The sequence below is a fragment of the Bombus huntii genome, chromosome 10 (assembly GCF_024542735.1).
Source record: "Bombus huntii isolate Logan2020A chromosome 10, iyBomHunt1.1, whole genome shotgun sequence".
NCBI classification, from domain to species: Eukaryota; Metazoa; Arthropoda; class Insecta; order Hymenoptera; family Apidae; genus Bombus; species Bombus huntii.
The window spans coordinates 3,398,104-3,420,530 of NC_066247.1; the positions used below are offsets into that span (position 1 = coordinate 3,398,104).

Below are 22,427 nucleotides of genomic sequence, written 5' to 3' on the forward strand. Positions count from 1 at the left end.
AAGTAATGATGAACTCGTGAAGACCAGTTGAGCGTGAGAGGTACGTATTCCTTTAACCACTCTCGGTACATCGTACAGGAAAAGTGATATTACTGCTATTCGACGAGAAAGAGCAACGAAATATTCTCTTACGTAAGACTCAAACTTTCATAAACGTACCTGCACACGAAGGATGCTATAACATATTACACATAAGTATACAGTGAATTGGATCAGTATATACACATAAATAAGAAATTTTCCAGAGTGCAATTTCCGGTAACAATCGCACCACTTGCTTGCGTTGAAAATAATCGATTGCAATTTAGACAATTCAGTTCTACCACTTTTCTTATAAGAAACGGTACCCTCTTACTATAAGAAAATAGATCTTTGTTCCTTACATTTGCTTACACGTCGTTGAAACCTTTGCCTGACAGTTTCCGATGAAAGATGAATATCCTACGAAAACACAGATCAATTTTCGAAGCGAATATATAGAATGTATAGTAACAACCTGCTATGAAAGTTGAATATTCTTTGAAAACACGGACTAATTTTCAAGACGAATAGCACTGGGCGAGAGAAGCAACGTATTAGTTATTAATCATGCAGAAACATGGCTATGAAGTATTTACCTACAAAGTAATCCCCACTAGAATTTTCTTGGGAATGTGCCTACTGAACGATAGATAATTGGGCGATTATAGTAGAATAAACGATAAACGGAAACATAGAAATACAATTCGCGAGCATAAGGAAAAAAAGAAAGGGTGCATATGCACGATTACGCAGTGTTATTTGTCGACCTTCGTGTTGTGAACATGAAGGTGACGTTGAATAAAGATTTCGCTTACGCGATGACTCCGATGAAGATCCTGTCGTGGCCTGTTGGTACCTGGCCTCTTCAAGACTACAATATCTTTTCCTCTATGCGTGTCATAATCACGAGTTGTCTTTTGGTACGAAATTTTTGCCATTCTGTTTCGATGTTAACACGTATATATACTCGGAGACAAGAATTGAGTGAACAAATAAGTGGAACTTGTCTTAGTGATATATATTTAAATTTTATTTATTATACACCGGCGTGCAAAATTAAAGGAATACACAATTTTCACCGAAAAGTTGCTGATATTAAAAGTGTGATAAAATCGTTACAAGGAAACATACAGCAATCATTCTATACTCATTTTAAATCAAGAAACCACTATTTTTAGAAGTTTCCGGAATTTATCCCACAGAGTTTCCTGCATCATGTGGTAGAGTGAGAATGCAAAGCTACTTTCTCGTTCCGAACGTATTTCAGATTCAAAAGAATCTACAGACGTTAAAAAATTTTGTTTAGATCTAAAGTGACGCGCGATAATTTGTCCGATGTTTTATTGTACTTTGAGTATTCAGCTGGCATTGTAATAATAGCACAAGCAGCTTCTCGTGAGTATTGCACAGTCGGAAATTAAGTGTTTCTTTAATCTCGCATGCCAGTGGATATCGTTATAGTACAAAAATTATTTAATGGATAACTGAAATAATTGAACATTTTTGTATAAACACGACCTACTTAAAGAAACTTTAAAGAAAGATTTTATTATCATTGCACATTACTTGTGTTCTTCTTCAGAAACAAATGTCTTCTTTCAATAAATTTTATTATGGCAGGGAAATTGTGTAAACAATTGTGAATTAAAAAGGAAATTAAAATGTGGTTTCTGAGTAGGTGAAATTGGCGCGGTTAAAAATTCTCATTCTTTTATAGCTACTAATGCTAACGATCGTGCAGTCGGAGATGTATTTAGACAGCAACGACGCCGAGAAAAATCTCGACGCATTAGTAATACTATCCTGCGGCATTCTGGCTGTGTCAAAGGTCATTCGTTTTCGTATTCGGCCGGCTGGACTTATCTCGAACTTCACCTCGGCTGTTGAGGATTATAACAAATTGTATGACCAAGAGAAAGGCGTGATACTGCGAAGACACGCTTACATGGGCAGAGTGGCAGGTATTGGTGTGGTACTTTTCGCATATTTCAGCGCAACTCTTTTCATGTCTGTGCCAATGCTGGCTGGGGAGGAAGTGAAAGATGTAGTTAACGTAACGAAAGATAATATTCCGGAATATCCTATACCTTCCGAAAAAGTAATGGCACTTATAAAAATGCCGGACAATTTATACTTCATTGTTTTTATCGTGGAGTACTTGATGTTGTTATTAACGAGCAATGGAAATCTAGGTACTGTATCATTTTGTTTTACGAATTACTCATTGCCAGTAGCCATGCGAATCAATTCCACAATTTGACAAGTGCAAGAGATCGATAAGTAGGGGCAACATGTGTTGCATATACTTTGAAATTACATATCCAGCTTTTTATTGTGTGCTGTTGAGATGTTGAGTTCCAATTTCGAACAAAGAAAGTAAGTACTTGAAAAAAAAAATGGAATTGATGAGTTTGGATTCAATGAGACGCTAATACCGATACATGTCGAAAGTGGCATTAGTATTTTGCTTATTTATTTTTCAATATGAATTAGGTAGTGATTCGTTGTTCTTCGGTATTATATTTCACCTGTGTGGCCAGGTGGAAATTCTGAGGCTCGACTTCAGGAGACTGAGCAACGACAACGAAAGAACAATAGAACATTTCATCGTACTATCCAAGAGGCATGTTTACTTATTGAAACTAGCCAAGATGCTGAACGAGACGATCAGCTCTATCTTGGCAGTGCAACTATTCACGAGTTGTATAGTTATTTGTACAAGCGGTGAACATTCTTACATCACTTAATAAAATGACGCGAAGCACAATGGCGTAAGTTTATTTAAATACGATTAATGTATTGTGATAATTTGCATCTATTTTTAGGACTTCAATTCATTATCGCTCTGAGCGTTGGAAACATCGTCATGACGATAAAATCGTTTATAGTACTGAGCACTCTGTTAGTGCAATTATTTGCATACAGCTACGTGGGCGAATATTTAAAGCGTCAAATGGAAGGCATCGGTGATTCGGTGTATTCCAGCAGCTGGTACGATATACCGAAAAGTGTTGCAAAAGATATTATTTATGTTATTATGAGAACTCAGGATCCAGTTTTCCTGAAGGCTGGAAAATTTTTTATTGTTAATATGGAAACTTACATGAGTATTATAAAAACATCTATGTCGTATCTCTCAGTTCTACGAGTAATGGTAACTGCTTGAGGACTTATATAATGTAGAAATCTAGGAAGTCATGTTATTCTAATAAAGTACAATAAAATATTTAGTATTATTAAAATATTTGGTGATTCAATATTCATTTCAAATGCTCAAAATCAAATTGGTCGAATGTGCGCAGAAAATCGACTGAATAAGCTGTAGTTACTAATTCGTACAATGACCGACAGAAGATACAACAGTGTCGTTTATGTATCGCGGAATACCATGCGTCGAAAACGTTGGAAATAAATGTATACGTAAATACACATTTAAACGGATGGTATATAAATACAGATTTAATTATGGTAAGTAATGTAAGTTTGTTTAGTGACGTATTGAAATTAAATGCTGCTTCCCTGTAAAAACGGGCATATATTATTTGTTCGCGTTCTATCTCCATATTTTTCATATGAATATGGAATTGGCTATTGAACGTATTCCCGTTCGCAAAACACTATGTTTGGAATCTGTTGGAGTGTCAGAAGATTAGGAAGGCATCACTAGTCTTGGAAAGAATAATTTAGAAGAAAAATGAAATTGCTTAGCTAGTCAGGATTAAGCTGGACGAGAATTTGAGAATCTTATCGCGTCTAGCTTCGGGATATGTTACTTATCCCTAGAATCGATAGTATCTGTACAAACGAACTGTGTTTCCAGGCGCTGTACAGCGAAAACCGTGTAATCAGCAGATGAAGAAAGTTGAGAGACAAAATTAATATGAAAAAAAAATGCTCAGTATATTCTAATTTCGTCATGGTACAATGGCATACGGAGGGAACAACGTCCTCTGTGCATTAAATGCGGATATTGCAATAAATATACATGTACATACCAACAAGCTTGAAAACACGCTGACATTTCGAATTCTGCTACGCCGCGATATCTGTTGGGTCAAGTAAGCATCGATGCCACACTAATGACAGACAATCAGATGGAGACACGCACAACACCTTAGTCCACAACAACAACCAGCAGTTCGTTCTGTTCGGATGAACGTGAATTCAAAGTTGCTGCAGCGTGGGGTCGGGAATTCGACCGCAGCAGTGATCGATCTCGTCGCAAACTTTCCGTGATGTGTTCGTACCGTTCGCTACAAATTTTAAACTGCACACTCTGAACACAGAACACTGCCGTCCCAATCACACTGGCTGATGCGTGGAAAGGAAGTGCGAACGGCCAACTGCACGTGTCTGTCTCACGAAATCGTTACAGCTGTACACGGCGGTTATTTGTACGGTGGTTTGCTGTGCGGTTTATACCCGTAATACTTTGGTTTGAGATACGTACGTAGCGTGGACACGAAAGGTGGTTTGATTTCCGTACCAAGTCGGTTACAAATTCCCGTCTACGTACCGTGTTTCGTTTGACAGATGCTTGATCTGCGTGTAACTACGTATACACAGTGCTGCTGTCGGTATCGCTTCCAAACGTGCAATGCCGGCATCGTGGATCGCATTCATTTCTCTCGAATAGTATCCAGTGGGGATCGACGAGCACGCATCCTTACGTAGTGGGGCCCCACTCACCACCCACTCCGTCACCGATTCTTCAGGAGGATCACGCGAATCGGGGAGCTGTTACGATTGCGACATACTTCCACTGTTCGATGAATCTGCGTATGTAACTGATATGGTTCGTTGGATTCGTACAATAAATTTTACTACTATATCTAAAATTCAATTCTGTACCTTATTTGTGAAACGTTGGAACTGCGACGCAAGGAGATCTCACCGGTGATCTGTCAATCTCGTGATTTCTTGTGTCTCCTACGTGACACTGCCGAGTCTCGATCCAGGGAGATCGCACAAACCGTCAACAATTTGCCGTGGTATCAACCTCGAGAGGACACTTAGCAAAATACTCGCAATGAATCGTGGGAATTTGTCATACCACGTGACAGGATGAAAATTCCTCTCGATAAATATACTCACTTTCAAAGAAATACGACAGGCACCAGGCTTCTTACTTCTTCGTCTTGAAAGTAACGCGATGCATATGAAGACCATTTGATCGCGAGTGCTATGTATTCCTCTCTACATTCTCGGTGCATTGCTAGTGGAACAAAGGCGATATTACAGTAATTCGATGACAAAGAGCGAAATTTTCTCAAATGGACGACTCAAATTTCCACAAACATACCTACGTACGAAGCATGCTATAACCTATTAAACATAACTACGCAATGGTTTGGATCGTTGTATGCGAATAAATAAGAAATTTTCCAAAGCGCAATTTCGAGAACGCCCATCACGACCGCACCATTTGCTTGCGACGAAAATTGCAATTTAGACGATGTGGCTTTTCCACTTTTCATACAAGAAAGGGTAGCTTGTTACTATAAGAAAATAGATCTTTATTCTTTACATTTGCTTACATAACGTTGAAACTTTAGCCTGACAATTTTCGACGAAAGATGAATACCCTACGTAAACACAGATCGATTTTCGAAGCGCATGTGTAGTATAACAACTTATCAGTTGAATATTCTTTCAAAACACGAACTAATTTTCAAGACGAATGGCACTGGACGACAGAAGCAACGTATTATTTATTAATCCTGGAGAAGCATAGCAATAAAGTATTTCCCTACAAAGTAAACCACACTAGAATTTTCTTGTGCCCACTGAACGATAGATAATTGAGCGATTATAGTAGAATAAAAGATAAACCGGAACATAGAAATACAATTCGTGAGCATGAGGGAAGAAAGAAAGGGAGCATACGCGCGATTACGCGGAATTATTTGTCGATCTTTGTGTTGTGAGCATGAAGACGACATTGAATAAAGATTTCGCTTACGCGATAACTCCGATGAAGATCATGTCGTGGCCTGTTGGTACCTGGCCTCTTCAAGATTACAATATTCTTTCCGCTATGCGTGTCATATTCACGATTTTTCTTGTGGTATGAAATTTTTGCCATTCTGTTTCGATGTTAACACGTATATATACTCGGAGACAAGAATTGAGCGAACAAATAAGTGGAACTTGTCTTGGTGATATATTTAAATTTTATTTATTATACTGTGTGCAAAATTCAAGGAATACCCAATTTTCACCGAAAAGTTGCTGATACTACAAGTGTTATAAAATCGTTACCAGGAAGCATGCAGCGATCATTCTATGCTCATTTTAAATCAAAAAACCACTATTTTTAGAAGTTTCCGGAATTTTCCGCGTTTACAGACGGCCGGTCTCGTTTCCCTGCTTCCATGTACATGGTGAACGGCACTTCTTCGCGCGCGCTCGGAACGTCGCGTGATAGTAACAAAGACCGGAGTCCTGTGGCTCTTCTCTCGGGCGCGGTCCGTACCGTCTCATGTTTGGACGTTGGTAGCGGCGCCGGTCGAGGCGCAGTGCCTCGATTTGTGCCTCTATTTTGGAGAGCCTGTCGCCGTTTGTCGATTCTGAGGGGCGATCTCGCCGTTCGCCTCCCGTTCTCTCTGTCTCGATAACGGCGACCCTCTGTCTTCTCAACGAGTGTGTCTCGTAAATTCGATCGGCTGCTCGCGTCAACTTTTCTACGTCCGTTTCGTCCACCACGGCCAGGGCGGTGTCTATATATTCCGGGAGTCGCTCCCCCCAGAGTATGAGGAGGAATTCGTCCGGCATGGAGGGACCGGCTAGTCTTCTCAGGTGTTGATGGAATTGGGACGGCTTTTGGTCGCCCATCTCTTCGAAAGTCAGCAGTTTGCGTAACTTCGTGCTGGCTGTATCAGCCAACTCTCGAATGATCGTGTTTTTAACTTATCGTATTGTTCCGCAATCCCGTCGGTATTTGCCATCGTACAGCAGTTTCAATTCGCGGCGTTTAGAGTCTCAGTATCACTATCACAGTCACCTCTTTAACTTTCACTCACGTCGGGGTCACCAATTTGAGCTGGAATGGTGTAATAGGTACTGAAATACACTAGGTTATATTGAACCAATAACGTTTATTAAACCAGATAACAACAAATGACAATTAGCAGTTAACATCGGTTGATACTTAACGCCGATAAATAATAGCGTCGTTCGGTCGATTTCTCGATAATAGCGTACTCGTTTTCTTTCGTCTTTCGCGTCTCGCGGCTCGTGGTCGAATGTGCTTATTTTTCCGACCGAACTGATTCTTTTCTTCGTTGCCCATCGATGTCCCCACTCGTGTGCGTTCATTATAAGTGGCTGGCGCGTGTATGCCCTTCCGAGAAATTCGGCGGAAGGAGCGTGAAGATATCGATGACAGATTGAGTACGTCGTGTTGCGTTTTGACGGCGTAGCGTAGAGCTTTGTATCACGGAGCCGTTGGAAAGTTCCATAGTACTCGTCGCCACATCATTATAGTACAAAAATTATTTAATGTATAATTGAAATAATTGAACGTTTTTGTACAAACAGTACCTATTTAAAGAAATTTCATTGATACCAATTTCAATCTTCTGCTCATATACTTTTGTCCGAACATGATAAGTAAACTTCCTAGAAAATTCGCAATCATCCTCACCACTATGCAAATACCACTTTGTAAATTTTATTATTACTGCACATTATTTGTGTTCCTCTTCAGAAACAAATGACTTATTTCAATAAATTTGATTATGGCAAGGAAATTGTGCAAACAATAGTGAATTAAAGAGGAAATTATAATGTGATTTCTGAGCAGCTAAAATTGACGTGTTTAAAAATTCTTATTCTTTTATAGCTACTAATGCTAATGATCGTGCAATTGGAGATGTATTTAGACAGCAGCGACGCTGAGAAGAATCTGGACGGTCTAGTACTTATCACTTGCGGCATTCTGGCAATGTCAAAGATCCTGCAGTTTCGTATTCGCCCTGCTGGCCTCATATCAAATTTTACCTCGGCGGTTAAAGATTATAACGAATTGAACGACCAAGAGAAACGAATGATTGTACGAAGACACGCTTACATGGGCAGAGTGGCAGGTATCAGTGTGGTATTTTTCGCATATTTCGGTTCAACTCTCTTCATGACTGTGCCAATGCTGGCTGAGGAGGAAGTGGAAGATATAGTTAACGTAACGGAAGATAATACTCCGGAATACCCTATACCTTCCGAAAAAGTGATGGAATTTATAAAAATGCCGGATAATTTATACTTCATTGTTTTTATCGTGGAGTACTTGATGTTGCTATTAACGAGCAGTGGAAATCTAGGTAATGTATCACCGTGTCTTATGCGCCGTGTCATGCGAATCAATTCCACAATTTGACAAGTGAAAGAGAACGATAGGTAGGGGCAACATGTGTTGCATATACTTTGAAATTGCAATCCACAGCTTTGTATTATCTGCTTTTGAGATGTTGTGTTCCAATTATTCATTTTGAACAAAGAAAGTAAGTACTTGAAAGAAAATGGAATTGATGAGTTTGGGTTCAAAGAGACACGAATACCCTTACATGTCGAAAGTAGCATTAGTGTCTTGCTTATTTATTTTTCAACTTAAATTAGGTAGCGATTCGTTGTTCTTCGGTATTATTTTTCATCTGTGTGGTCAAGTGGAAGTTCTGAGGCTAGAGTTCAGCAGACTGAGCAACGAGAACGAAAAAGCAAAGGAACATTTCAACGTATTAACCAAGAGGCATGTTTACTTACTGAACCTAGCCAAAATGCTGGACGATACGATCAGCTCTATCTTGGCTGTGCAACTATTCACGAGTTGTATACTTATTTGTACAACCGGTGAACATTTTTACATCTCTTGATAAAATGACATTAAATGGCATAAATTTATCTAAATACGATGAACGTGTTGGAATGATTTACGCCTGCTTTCAGGACTACAGTTCATTATCGCTCTGAGTGTTGGAAACATCGTCATGACGATAAAAACGTTTATAGTACTGAGCACTCTATTAGTGCAATTATTTGCATACAGCTACGTGGGCGAATATTTAAAGCGTCAAATGGAAGGCATCGGTGATTCGGTGTATTTCTGCAGCTGGTACGATATACCGAAAAATGTGGCAAGAGATATTATTTATGTTATTATGAGGACTCAAGATCCAGTTTTCCTGAAGGCCGGAAGATTCTTTATTGTTAATATGGAAACGTACATGAGTATTATGAAAACTTCTATGTCGTATCTCTCAGTTCTACGGGTAATGATAAATGCTTGAGGACTTGTATAATGTAGAAATCTAGGAAGTCATGTTAATCTAATAAAGTACAATAAAATATTTAGTATTATTAAAATATTTGGTGATTCAATATTCATTTCAAATACTCAAAATCAAATTGATCGTGTGTGCGCAGAAGATCAATAAGTTCAATAAGCTGTAGTTAGTAATTCGTGTGACGACCAACAGATGATGCACACACAGAACATTTAAATATACAGGTGTTCGGCTACGTGTGCAGTAAATTTAAGGATGATTCCTGAAAACCAAATAAAACGAAAATCAAGAATAATAAATTACGTTTTCAGCTTAGTCTTTTACTTATTGACATTTAAAAAATGGCCAAAAATCCCTGCACGCGAGCAATCCTCCTTACAAGAGCGATAGTGGGTCAACCTAAGCAGCGGGGTACACAGGGATTCTTCAAAATCAAACGATATATGGGCAGCAACTTACCTCGTACAAGTCACGGAGAGTAAGATTATGACATTTGAAAACGTAAACCATTCTGCACAACGTTTTGTAAGAGAAATCGTAGATTAAACATTACTGTTTACTCATTAAAATCCACAACTACATATCGAAAAGAGTCTCATGAAATTTTTTAATGGAGACGATTAATGTTTCCTCTAAACATTTGCCTCCATAAATAATCAACAAATAATAGCACATATAATCAATGTTTATACAAACTTCACACACGCACCACGAGCATCATCGTCGTGTGTCCACAAAAAAATCAATCGTACATTGAATGGCGTCGTCCTGATGATGACGTTGCTCATACAACTGTACCTTTACGCTTACGCGGACGACGCTGTCGAACCTCGATCGGAAGAAATCGTACAAGCCGTCTAGAATCTACTCTGGTATTAGCCTTGAGGACACTTAGCAGGATACTCACAATGAATCGTGGGAACTTGACGTACCACGTGACAGAATGGAAATTTCTCTCGATGAATATATTTACTTTCAAAGAAATACGACAGACACCAAACTTCTTAATTGTCCGTTTTGAAAGTAACGCGAGGCACATGAAGACCATTTTATCGCGAGAGCTATGTGTTGCTTTCGCCATTCTCGATGCGTTGCTAGTGAAGCAAAGGGAATATTTCTGTAATTCGATGAGGAAGAGCGAAATTTTCTCTAATGTACGACTTAAACTACCACAAACATACCTACGTACGAAGGCATGCTATAATCTATTAAACATAAGTACGCAATAATTTGGATCGTTGTATGCGAATAAATAAGAAATTTTCCAAAGTGCAATTTCGAGAACGCCGATCACCATTTCCTGCGAAAATAATCGATTCCAATTTAGATGATTCGGTTCGGTTCTTCCACTTTTCTTATAAGAAAGGGTAGCTTCTTACTATAAGAAAATAGATCTTTGTCTTTGCATTTGCTTACATAACGTTGAAACTCTAGCTTGACAGTTTCCGATGAAAGATGAATATCCTACGAAAACGCAGATCAATTTTCGAAGCGAATGTATAGTGTAACAGCTTACTATGGAAGTTGAACATTGTTTGAAAACACGGTCTAATTTGCAAAACGAATGGCGTTGGACGACAGAAGCAACGTATTAGTTATTAATCGTGTAGAAGCATGACGATGATGTATTTATCGACGATGTAACCCCTCATTGGAATTTTCTTGGAAATGTGCTTACTGTGCGGTAGATAATTGAGCGATTATGGTAAAATAAAAGAAAAGCCGGAAAATCGAAACACAATTCGCGAGCATAAGGAAGAAAGGAAAGGGTATGCATACACGAATGCGCGAAATTATTTGTCGATCTTCACCTTGCGAGGATGAAGGCGACGTCGAGTAAAGATTTCGCTTACGCGATGGCTCCGTTCAAGATCCTATCGTGGCCTGTTGGTACCTGGCCTCTTCAACACTATGATATCTTTTCCGCTATACGTGCCGTAATCACGAGTTTTCTTCTGGTATGAAACTCATATTATTTTGTTTGGAAGTTAACGTGTATGTATACTGAGAGACAAAAATTGAGTGGACAAATAAGTGAAACTAGTCCTAGTGATATATATTTAAATTTTATTTATTATACACCGATGTGCAAAATTTCTGAACAGCTGAAATTGACGCGTTCAAAAATTCTTATTCTTTTATAGCTACTAATGATAGCGATCGTGCAATCGGAGATGTATTTAGACACCAGCGACGCTGAGAAGAATCTGGACGCCGTAGTAATACTAACTTGCGGCTATTTGGCAGTGTCAAAGGTCCTGCAGTTTCGTATTCACCCTGCTGGCCTTATCTCAAATTTTACCTCGGCGGTTAAGGATTATAACGAATTGAATGACCAAGAAAAACGAGCGATAGTACGAAGACACGCTTACATGGGCAGAGTGGCAGGTATCAGTGGGGTACTTTTCGCATATTTCAGCGCAACTCTCTTCACGACTTTGCCTATGCTGGCTGCAGAGGAAATGAAAGATATAGTTAACGCAACGGAAGAACATATTCCGGAATATCCTATACCTTCCGAAAAAGTAGTGGCACTTGTAAAAATACCGGAAAATTTATACTTCATGGTTTTTATCGTAGAGTACTTGATGTTGCTATTAACGAGCAATGGAAATCTAGGTAATGAATCGTCGTGTCATACGAATTACTCATTGTCAGGAGCCATGCCAATCAATTCCACAATTTAAAAAATAAAAGAGAATGATAAATAGGAGCACCACTTGTTCTATATACTTTGAAATTACAATCCACAGCCGTATATTCTCTGTTAGTAAAATATTGAATAATATATTGAATTATATTGAACAATTATTAATTTTGAACTATGAAGCTAGCAACTTCATACCCAGTGGAATTCATTAGTTTGGCTTCTGAGAGGCTAAATTACTACTATTGTCTCAGCGTGGCTCAAAGATCTTGTTTATTTATTTTCAAATATGAATTAGGAAACGATTCCTTGTTTTTCGGTATAACTTTCCACCTGTGCGGTCAAGTAGAAATTCTGAAACTTGATTTCAAAAGACTACGAAACGAAAACGAAAGAACAAAGAAACGTTTCAGCGTATTAACCAAGAGGCATGTTTACTTACTGAACCTGGCCAAAATGCTGGACGATACGATCAGCTCTATCTTGGCTGTGCAACTATTCACGAGTTGTATACTTATTTGTACAAGCGGTGAACATTTTTACATCTCTTGATAAAATGACATTAAATGGCATAAATTTATCTAAATACGATGAACGTGTTGGAATGATTTACACCTGCTTTCAGGACTACAGTTCATCATCGCTCTGAGTGTTGGAAACATCGTCATGACGATAAAAACGTTTTTAGTACTGAACACTCTATTGGTGCAATTATTTGCATACAGCTACGTGGGCGATTATTTAAAGCGTCAAATGGAAGGCATCGGCGACTCGATATATTCCTGTAGTTGGTACGATATACCGAATAGTGTGGCAAAAGATATTATTTATGTTATTATGAGAACTCAAGATCCAGTTTACCTGAAGGCTGGAAGATTCTTTATTGTTAATATGGAAACGTACATGAGTATTATGAAAACTTCTATGTCGTATCTCTCAGTTCTACGGGTAATGATAAGTACTTAAGGCCTTGTATAATATCGAAATGGAGGGGGGTATATTTATCTAATAAAGCTCAACAAGATATGTAATATACTTTTGATGACTAAACATTTATTACAAATACTCAGAATCAAATTGGTCGAATGTGCGTAATGGATGGTCTCGGTAGTCTCTGTCGTAGTCAATAATTCGTGAAATGCCGGAAAACATTTGAAATATATGTATATGTACATGATTATTACATTGGCATTTGTAGCTTCAAAACTCAATCGCTTTGGCATTTGAAAGGCTTGGTAACCGATAAGTTTAAGTCAGCCTTTCGTTTCTATTTACGCGTTATTAAATCTTTCAGTCGACGGAAGACTTTAATTCGGGAATTAAAAAATTTCAAATCTCAATAACGCACTGATATAGATCAATAAAATTAATATGAAAAATCGAAAATTTGTTGCTTATTTTTGTTAAAGAGTAAAATGAAGACATTCTTTAAATTATACGAAATAAAATTCATATAAAAGCAGGGTGAGGTACAATTAGTCTATTACCTTGATCACCAAGCCAAGTTCCATGTTCCTGGGCTACCTCAGCACGAGAGACGACATCGTTGCAGTGAAAAATGCAGTCCTGAAGGTGAACTGACTCGCAGAGCTGTACCTCTAGGTCTACTCAGATAAATCGCCCTGCTATCGATCTCGATGACGTGTAGCAAACGATCTGAAGCTAATAACGAACAGCAAAAGTTGATCGTACCATGCAACAGCTGGGAAATTTTGAAAAAATGAACATGTTCGCTTCCAAAGAAACACCGACGATACCAGCCTTTTACTTGTCCGTTTTGAAAATAATGCGGGACACGTGAAAACCATTGTATCGCGAGTATTATGTATTCCTTCGGCGACCCTCGATATATCCCGCGTGTAACAAAGGCGGCATTACTGTTCCTCGACGAGGAAGTACAACGAAACTCTCTTACGTACGACTCACACTCTCGTAAACATACGCATGCACAAAGCATGCTATAATTTACTACACATGAGCATATAGTGGTTTGTATTAGTATGTACGAATATACGTGTCATTTTGTGGAATACAATTTCGAAAGACACCGATCACGATCGGGTCATCTGCCTGCGTTGAAAATAATCGATAGCAATTTAAACGTTTCAGTTCTTCCACTTTCAGTATAAGATAGAGTATTTTCCTGCTATAAGAAAATAGATCTTAGCTCTTCGCGCTTACTTACATATCGTTCTAACTGATAGTTTCCGATGAATATCTTCCGTATCAGATCAATTTTCATAGCGAGTGTACAGTTTAATAACTGATTATGAAAATTGAATATTCTTTCGAAACACAATCTAATTTTTAGAAGAAATGACGCACGACGACAGAAACTATCATACAGAAGTATGGCAATAAAATATTTATCTAGAAAGCAACCGGTCCACTGGAATTTCCTTGGAAATGTGTAATAGACGTAGAAACGATAACCTAGTGGACGATAGGTAATTGAGCGATTACAGTTGAATAAGACGTAATACGAGAAATAAAAATACACAATTTGTTACTATGTAGGAAGAAAGAAGCGAAACGTATTCATGATTATGCGAAATTGTTTGTCTACATTTTGTGAGGATGAAGGCATCGCGCAGTAAAGACTTTGCTTACGCGATGACTCCGTTGAAGATCCTGTCGTGGCCGGTTGGAACCTGGCCTCTTCAAAATTACGATATCTTCTCTGCTACGCGTGCGATAATCGCAATTTCACTTTTGGTATGAAACTTTTCTCATTCTGTTTCGAAGTTAACATGTATGCTATATACTCGGGAACAAAAATAAGTTGTCAAATTAGTGGAACTAGCTCTATTGTTATATATTTAAATTTTACGTATTATATATCATTATAATACATTAATTATTTAGTAAAATATTAAAATTGAGATTTACATTTTTGCATAAACAAGCTATAGTTAGCGAAAATATAGTACATTGATACTTATATCCACCATTTATCTACATACTTTTGTCCAAACGTCTAAAACGATGCTTACAGAAGTCACTTTTAGTTAATTTCATAATTATTGCAGCAGATTAAAAAATGTCGTCCTTTTCTAGCTATTAATGTTAACCATCCTGCATATTGAAATGTATTTGGATAGCAGCGATGCCGAGAAGAATCTAGATGGTCTAGCATTAATTACTTGCGGTATTTTGGCGGTATCAAAGGTCATCCGTTTTCGTATTCGGCCGGGTGGTCTTATCTCGAATTTTACTTCGGCGGTTAAGGATTATGACGAACTGAGAGATCAAGAGAAACGAGTGATAGTGCGAAGACACGCTTACATGGCCAGACTGGCGTGCGGCAGTGTGATATCTTTCGCGTATTTCACCTCGACCATTATGATGACTCTGCCTATGCTGGTTGGAGAAGAAGAGGAAGATACTGTTAACGTGACAGAAGAAAGTACACCAGGCTACCCTATACCTTCCGAGTATGTAATGGAAATTATACAATTGCCGGACAATTTGTATTTCATCGTTTTTATCGTCGAGTACTTGATGCTGATATTCCTGAGTACTGGAAATCTAGGTAATGAATCATCCTGTCATACGAATTAGTCACTATCAGAAGCCATGCTAATCAACTCCATAAGTTGAAATGTAGAGATGAACGATAAGTACGAGCATAATTTGTCGAAAGGTGATCTGCAATTGTAATTCCTTTGCTTATGGCGATAGAAAAAGGAACTATTGGACGATAATTTCGAGGGGCACATGATCTGAAATGAATAATTTTCATATAAGTGATTATGTGACAGAAATACAGTGATCAACCTCATTTCCCAATGAAAATGTTGATGGTATACGACGTCTTTTTTTATTTATATTGATCCCTTACAATAATCCCCTAAAACTTGATGTACGAATTTTACGCCACTTCACTTATACATATAGATATGGCACATTAGATCAAATCAAAGTATATGGTGAAAAAATTTTACTATTGAACTTGAACCTCGTGTGTACGTAGCGTGTGTTTGGCATGTGGATTAATATTCATTTAATGTACGATCAAAATAGTGTTAAAAAAGATCAACTACGAAAGTAGTGTTTAAAACGATTAAAACGATAAATGAGTAACTCTAAAAACGATTATTACACTATCCGGCCCGTAATTTTTGTTGTTAAAATGTAGAACATCGACTATTCGTTTTGAGCGATGATATTAAAAATTTGAAGCAGAATGGAATTGATTAGTCTGGGATCTGAATGGCCTAAAATACCAATACGTGCTCATAGTAAGTCAAAAAATTCATTTATTTATATTGAAATGTGAATTAGGGAGCGATTCGTTGTTCTTCGGTATCATTTTTCACCTGTGCGGGCAGGTAGAAATTCTGAGGCTTGAGTTCAATAGGTTGAATAACGAAAACGAAAAAGCAATGGAACATTTCATCTCATTAACCAAGAGGCATATTTACTTGCTGAAGTTAGCCAAAATGCTGAGCGAGACGATAAGCTCCATCCTGGCTATGCAACTATTTTCGAGTTGTATACTTATTTGTACAAGCGGTGAATATTGTTACATGACTTAATCGAACAACGCGAAGCACAATGGCATAACTTTATTTAAATACGATTAATGTATTATGATGATTTGCATCTGTTTTTAGGACTTCAATTTATTATCGCTCTGAAAATTGGAAACATCGCCATGACAGTAAAAACATTTATAGTATCGAGCACGTTACTGCTGCAATTATTTGCATACAGCTACGTGGGCGAATACTTAAAGCGTCAGATGGAAGGCGTCGGTAACTCGGTGTATTTCTGTAGCTGGTACAACATACCGAAATGTGTGGCAAAAGATATTATTTATATCATTATGAGAGGTCAAGACCCAGTTTTCCTGAGGGCTGGAAAATTCTTTGTTGTTAATATGGAAACATACATGAGTATTATAAAAACTTCTATGTCGTATCTCTCAGTTCTACGGGTAATGGTAAATGCTTGAGGCCTTGTATAATATAGAAATCTAGGAAGTTATGTTAATCTAATAAAGCACAATAAAATATTTAGTATTATAAAAACATTTGATGATTCAGTATTCATTTCAAATGCTCAAAATCAAATTGATCGAATGTGCGCAGTGAATTGGTTCAATAAGCTGTAGTTAATAATACGTGCAATGACCGGCAGAAGATACAACAGTGTCGTTTATGTATCGTAGTATCACCACGCGTCGAAAACGTTTGAAATATATGTATATGTAAAGACACAATTAAAGAGATGGTATATAAATACAGATATAATTATGGTAATTAATGACAGGTTGTTTGGTGACGTACTGAAATTAAATGCTGTTTGCCTGTAAAAACTGGTATATATTATTCGTTCGCGTTCTATCTCCATATTTTTCATATGAATATGGAATTGGCTATTGAACATATTCTCAATCACAAAACTCTATGTTTGGAATTTCTTGGAGTATAAGTAGGTTAGGAAGGTATCACTGGTTTTGGAACGAATAACTTAGAAGAAAATTGAAATTGCTTAGTTATCTTATCGCGTCTAGCGATGGGACATATTACTTATCCCATGAATCGATAGTATCTGTACAAACGGTCCGTGTTTCCAGGCGCTGTACAGCGGAAAGCGTGTAATCAGCGGCTGAAGAAAGTTGAGAGATGAGATTTATATAAAAAAAATGCTCAATATATTCTAATTTCGTCATGGTACAATGGCATACGGAGGGAACAACATCCTCTGTGCATTAAATGCGGATATTGCAATAAATATACATGTACATACCAACAAGCTTGAAAACACGCTGACATTTCGAATTCTGCTACGCCTCGATATCTGTCGGGTCAAATAAGCATCAATGCCACACTAATGACAGACAATCAGATGGAGACACGCACAACACCTTAGTCCACAACAACAACCAGCAGTTCGTTCTGTTCGGATGAACGTGAATTCAAAGTTGCTGCAGCGTAGGGTCGGGAATTCGACCTCAGCAGTGATCGATCTCGTCGCAAACTTTCCGTGATGTGTTCGTACCGTTCGCTACAAATTTTAAACTGCACACTCTGAACACAGAACACTGGCGTCTCAATCACACTGGCTGATGCGTGGAAAAGAAGTGCGAACGGCCAACTGCACGTGTCTGTCTCACGAAATCGTTACAGCTGTACACGGCGGTTATTTGTACGGTGGTTTGCTGTGCGGTTTATACCCGTAATACTTTGGTTTGAGATACGTACGTAGCGTGGATACGAAAGGCGGTTTGATTTCCGTACCAAGTCGGTTACAAATTCCCATCTACGTACCGTGTTTCGTTTGACAGATGCTTGATCTGCGTGTAACTACGTATACACAGTACTGCTGTCGGCATCGCTTCCAGACGTACAATGCCGGCATCGTGGATCGCATTCAATTCTCTCGATTAGTATCCAGTGGGGATCGGTGAGCACGCGTCCTTACGTAGTGGGGCCCCACTCACAACCCACTCCGTGTTCGATTCTTCAGAAGGATCACGCGAATCGGGGAACTAACATGGTGAGAAAGCTGTTACGATTACGACATACTACCACTGTTCGATGAATCTTCGTATGTAACTGATATGGTTTTAAGCTGATGTTTAATGATGTTTATGATGATGTAATTTTATAGGACTATATATGATAATCCAGTTCACCTTTAACGCAAGAACTGTTGACGATCAAGATATAACACTTGTACCAAGGGAATGAAAATGGCAGATACACGAAAACAAACATAATTCAAAAGGCAAACTTTTATTCATATATTGTATAGAAAATTTCAAAATTGCAAAGAGTTATGTGAGTGTGTATTTACGAAGAGTATGAAGTGAATTTCATATAAAAATATGTTCACGTATAAACGATGTATTACCTTGATTACGAAAGCAGATTTCTTGCTGCTGGTCTGTCTGAACACGAGTGACAACGTAGGCAGTGCATTGAATGGCGTCGTCCAGATGATGACGTTGCTCATACAGCTGTAGCTTCACGCTTACGCTGACGACGCAGCCGAGACTCGATCGGAAGATATCGTGCAAGCCGTCTGCAATTCGCCGTGGTATCAACCTCGAGAGGACACTTCGCAAGATACTCACAATGAATCGTGGGAGCTTGTTATACCACGTGACAGAAGAGAAATTCTTCTCGATGAATATGTTCACTTTCAAAGAAATCAGAAAGACAGACACCAGACTTCTTATTTGTCCGTTTTGAAAGTAACGCGAGGCACATGAAGACCATTTCATCACGAGTGATATGTATTCCTTTCGACATGCATTGCTAGTGTCGCACAGGCGCTATTATTGTAATTCGATGAGGAAGAACGAAGTTTTCTCTAACCTATGACTCAAACTTTCATAATCATACTTGCGCACGAAGCTTGCTATATATTATTATACATGAGTGTACAACGATTCGGATCAGTATGTGTGAATAAATAAGAAATTTTCCAGAGTGCACTTTTAAGACAAACTGATTGCAATCGTCCCATCGTTTGAGTTGAAAATAATCGATTGCAATTTACTCGTTTCAGTATTTCTACTTCCCTTATAAAAAAAAAAGGGTATCTTCTTGTTATAAGAAAATACCCTTCGTTCTTCCCGTTTCCTTATCGCTTACATATCGCTGGAACCCTATTCTGATATTTAGCTGTGAAAGTTGAATATTCTTTGATAACATTCCAATTTTCGAAACGCATGATCTTCTTAAGAATTTATCGTATAAGTTGGATATTGTCTACAAATACAGATCAATTTTTAAAACGAATGGTGCTATTCGACGGAAACGGCGGTATTACCCGTACAGAAGAACAACAATAAAGTATTCATCTACGAAGTAACTCCACTTTCTCACTACAATTTTCATGGAAATGTAGCAGAAGTAGTAACTTACTGGACGGTGGATAATAGAGCAATTACAATAGAATAAAAGATAAACCGAGAAATAAAAACACAATTCGTAAACATGTGCGAAGAAGGAAAGAGAAGGTATTCACGATTGCGTGGAGTTATTTGTCAATCTTCGTCCAGTCAGGATGAAAACGTCGACGAGTAAGGACTTCGCTTACGCGATGACTCCGTTGAAGATCTTGTCATGGCCTGTAGGTACCTGGCCTCTTCAAGACTACAATGTCTTTTCCGCTATACGCGCCACAATAGCGACTTTTTTCTTGGTATGAAACTCACGCTATTATTCTGTTGCAAAATTAACATGTGTGTTATCCATACGAGAACAAGCATGAGTGGACAAATAGGTGAAACTAGTTCTAGAGTTATATGAAGTTAAATTTTATATATCATAGTATACACAAAGAGAGAAATTTTTTTCTTGAGAAATAAATATTTCTATAAATTAGAATTAGAACATTTTAGAGAAATTTAGAGCAAAGAAATTGTGTAAACAATAGAGAATTCAAAGATAGATTGAAATAGCCAATGTTTCCAACTTTATTGATTTTTTTATCTCCCAATTTGTACACTTAATCAATACGGTTTCCGAACAGCTGCATTTGACGCGTTTGAAGATTGTCGTTCTTTTGCAGCTACTAATGGTAACGGTCGTGCAATCGGAGATGTACTTAGACAACAGCGACGCCGAGAAAAATTTGGATGGACTAGTACTTATTACATGCGGCAGTTTGGCAGCGTCAAAGATTATACAGTTTCGTATTCGGCCTGCTGCCCTTATCTCAAATTTTACGTCCGCGGTTGAGGATTATATGGAATTGCGAGACGAAGAGAAGCGACTGATAATGCGAAAACACGCTTATATGGCCAGAGTGGCCAGTGCCAGTGTGATATGTTTCGCGTATTTCAGCTCGATTCTTTTCATAACTGTGCCTATGTTGGCTGAAGAGGAAGAGAAAGATATAGTTAACGTAACGGAGGAAAGTATAACGGAGTATCCTTTACCTTCTGAAAATGTAATGGCAGTTATAAAAATGCCGGATAATTTGCATTTCATTGTTTTTATCGTCGAGTACTTGATGCTGCTATTCCTGAGTACTGGAAATATAGGTAATTAATCGTCCTGTTATACGAATCGGTCAATATCAGAAGCCATGCTAATCAAGTTCATAAATTGAGATGTAGAGACGAAGTTCGAGCATAATTTGTCGAAAGGTAATTTGCAATTACAATTCCTTTGCTTATGGCGATAGAAAAAGGAAGTATTGGACGATGATTTCGAGGGACACATGATCTGAAATGAATAATTTTCATATAAGTGATTATGTGACAGAAATACAATGATCAACCTCATTTCCCGATGAAAATGTTGATGGTATACGACGTCTTTTTTTATTTATATTGATCCCTTACAATAATCCCCTAAAACTTGATGTACGAATTTTACGCCACTTCACTTATACATATAGATATGGCACATTAGATCAAATCAAAGTATATGGTGAAAAAATTTTACTATTGAACTTGAACCTCGTGTGTACGTAGCGTGTGTTTGGCATGTGGATTAATATTCATTTAATGTACGTTCAAAATAGTGTTAAAAAAGTCAACTACGAAAGTAGTGTTTAAAACGATTAAAACGATAAATGAGTAACACTAAATACGATTATTACACTATCCGGCCTGTAATTTTTGTTGTTAAAATGTAGAACATCGACTATTCGTTTTGAGCGATGATATTAAAAATTTGAAGCAGAATGGAATTGATTAGTCTGGGATCTGAATGGCCTAAAATACCAATACGTGCTCATAGTAGGTCAAAAAATTCATTTATTTATATTGAAATGTGAATTAGGGAGCGATTCGTTGTTCTTCGGTATCATTTTTCACCTGTGCGGGCAGGTAGAAATTTTGAGGCTTGAGTTCAATAGGTTGAACAACGAGAACGAAAAAGCAATGGAACATTTCATCTCATTAACCAAGAGGCATATTTACTTGCTGAAGTTAGCCAAAATGCTGAGCGAGACCATCAGCTCTATCTTGATTGTGCAACTATTCACGAGTTGTATACTTATTTGTACAAGCGGTAAACATTCTTACCTCACTCGATAAAATGACGCGAAGCACAATGGCATAAGTTTATTTAAATTTAATTAATTTATTATGATGATTTGCATCTGTTTTTAGGACTTCAATTTATTATCGCTCTGAGCGTTGGAAACATCGTCATGACGATAAAATCATTTATAGTATCGAGCACGCTACTGCTGCAATTATTTGCATACAGCTACGTGGGCGAATACTTAAAGCGTCAGATGGAAGCCGTCGGTAACTCGGTGTATTTCTGTAGCTGGTACGATATACCGAAATGTGTGGCAAAAGATATTATCTATGTCATTATGAGAACTCAAGATCCAGTTTTCTTGAAAGCTGGAAAGTTCTTCGTAGTCAATATGGAAACATATATGAGTATTATAAAAACTTCTATGTCGTATCTTTCAGTTCTTCGAGTGATGGTAACTACTTGAGATCTTGTGTAATATATATGTAATTCTACGAAGCTATATTATTATAGCAAAGCACAATA

At 37.9% G+C, this 22,427-nt stretch overlaps 3 protein-coding genes and 1 pseudogene across 3 annotated transcripts; all 4 read left to right on the plus strand.

Moving 5' to 3' along the window:
* The first annotated feature begins 532 nt into the window (after window positions 1–532).
* On the plus strand, window positions 533–3,240 carry LOC126870012 (odorant receptor 47a-like). The gene is made up of 4 exons (XM_050627313.1): window positions 533–941; window positions 1,739–2,213; window positions 2,515–2,745; window positions 2,847–3,240. The coding sequence occupies exons 1-4, from the start codon at window positions 759–761 to the stop codon at window positions 3,185–3,187; spliced, it is 1,230 nt and encodes a 409-aa protein (XP_050483270.1). The 5' UTR covers window positions 533–758; the 3' UTR covers window positions 3,188–3,240.
* A 2,694-nt stretch (window positions 3,241–5,934) lies between these two features.
* LOC126870522 (uncharacterized) lies at window positions 5,935–12,963 on the plus strand (annotated as a pseudogene).
* A 1,560-nt stretch (window positions 12,964–14,523) lies between these two features.
* LOC126869989 (odorant receptor 65a-like) lies at window positions 14,524–16,912 on the plus strand. The gene is made up of 4 exons (XM_050627274.1): window positions 14,524–14,661; window positions 15,004–15,478; window positions 16,231–16,461; window positions 16,563–16,912. Exons 1-4 carry the CDS (start codon window positions 14,524–14,526, stop codon window positions 16,901–16,903), a joined length of 1,185 nt encoding a protein of 394 aa, XP_050483231.1. The 3' UTR covers window positions 16,904–16,912.
* A 1,899-nt stretch (window positions 16,913–18,811) lies between these two features.
* LOC126869987 (odorant receptor 7a-like) lies at window positions 18,812–22,413 on the plus strand. Its single transcript, XM_050627271.1, has 4 exons — window positions 18,812–20,106; window positions 20,476–20,950; window positions 21,696–21,926; window positions 22,028–22,413. The coding sequence occupies exons 1-4, from the start codon at window positions 19,969–19,971 to the stop codon at window positions 22,366–22,368; spliced, it is 1,185 nt and encodes a 394-aa protein (XP_050483228.1). The 5' UTR covers window positions 18,812–19,968; the 3' UTR covers window positions 22,369–22,413.
* Window positions 22,414–22,427: the final 14 nt, after the last annotated feature.

Bases quoted from the DNA above. Each gene is read 5' to 3' on its own strand.
- LOC126870012 (XM_050627313.1), top strand. From the start codon at position 759: ATGCACGATTACGCAGTGTTATTTGTCGACCTTCGTGTTGTGAACATG. The intron at 2,214-2,514 runs GTACTGTATCAT...AATATGAATTAG, and splicing joins AACGAGCAATGGAAATCTAG to GTAGTGATTCGTTGTTCTTC. The intron at 2,746-2,846 runs GTGAACATTCTT...ATCTATTTTTAG, and splicing joins TATAGTTATTTGTACAAGCG to GACTTCAATTCATTATCGCT.
- LOC126869989 (XM_050627274.1), top strand. From the start codon at position 14,524: ATGAAGGCATCGCGCAGTAAAGACTTTGCTTACGCGATGACTCCGTTG. The intron at 14,662-15,003 runs GTATGAAACTTT...GTCCTTTTCTAG, and splicing joins TAATCGCAATTTCACTTTTG to CTATTAATGTTAACCATCCT. The intron at 15,479-16,230 runs GTAATGAATCAT...AATGTGAATTAG, and splicing joins CCTGAGTACTGGAAATCTAG to GGAGCGATTCGTTGTTCTTC.
- LOC126869987 (XM_050627271.1), top strand. From the start codon at position 19,969: ATGAAAACGTCGACGAGTAAGGACTTCGCTTACGCGATGACTCCGTTG. The intron at 20,107-20,475 runs GTATGAAACTCA...GTTCTTTTGCAG, and splicing joins CAATAGCGACTTTTTTCTTG to CTACTAATGGTAACGGTCGT. The intron at 21,927-22,027 runs GTAAACATTCTT...ATCTGTTTTTAG, and splicing joins TATACTTATTTGTACAAGCG to GACTTCAATTTATTATCGCT.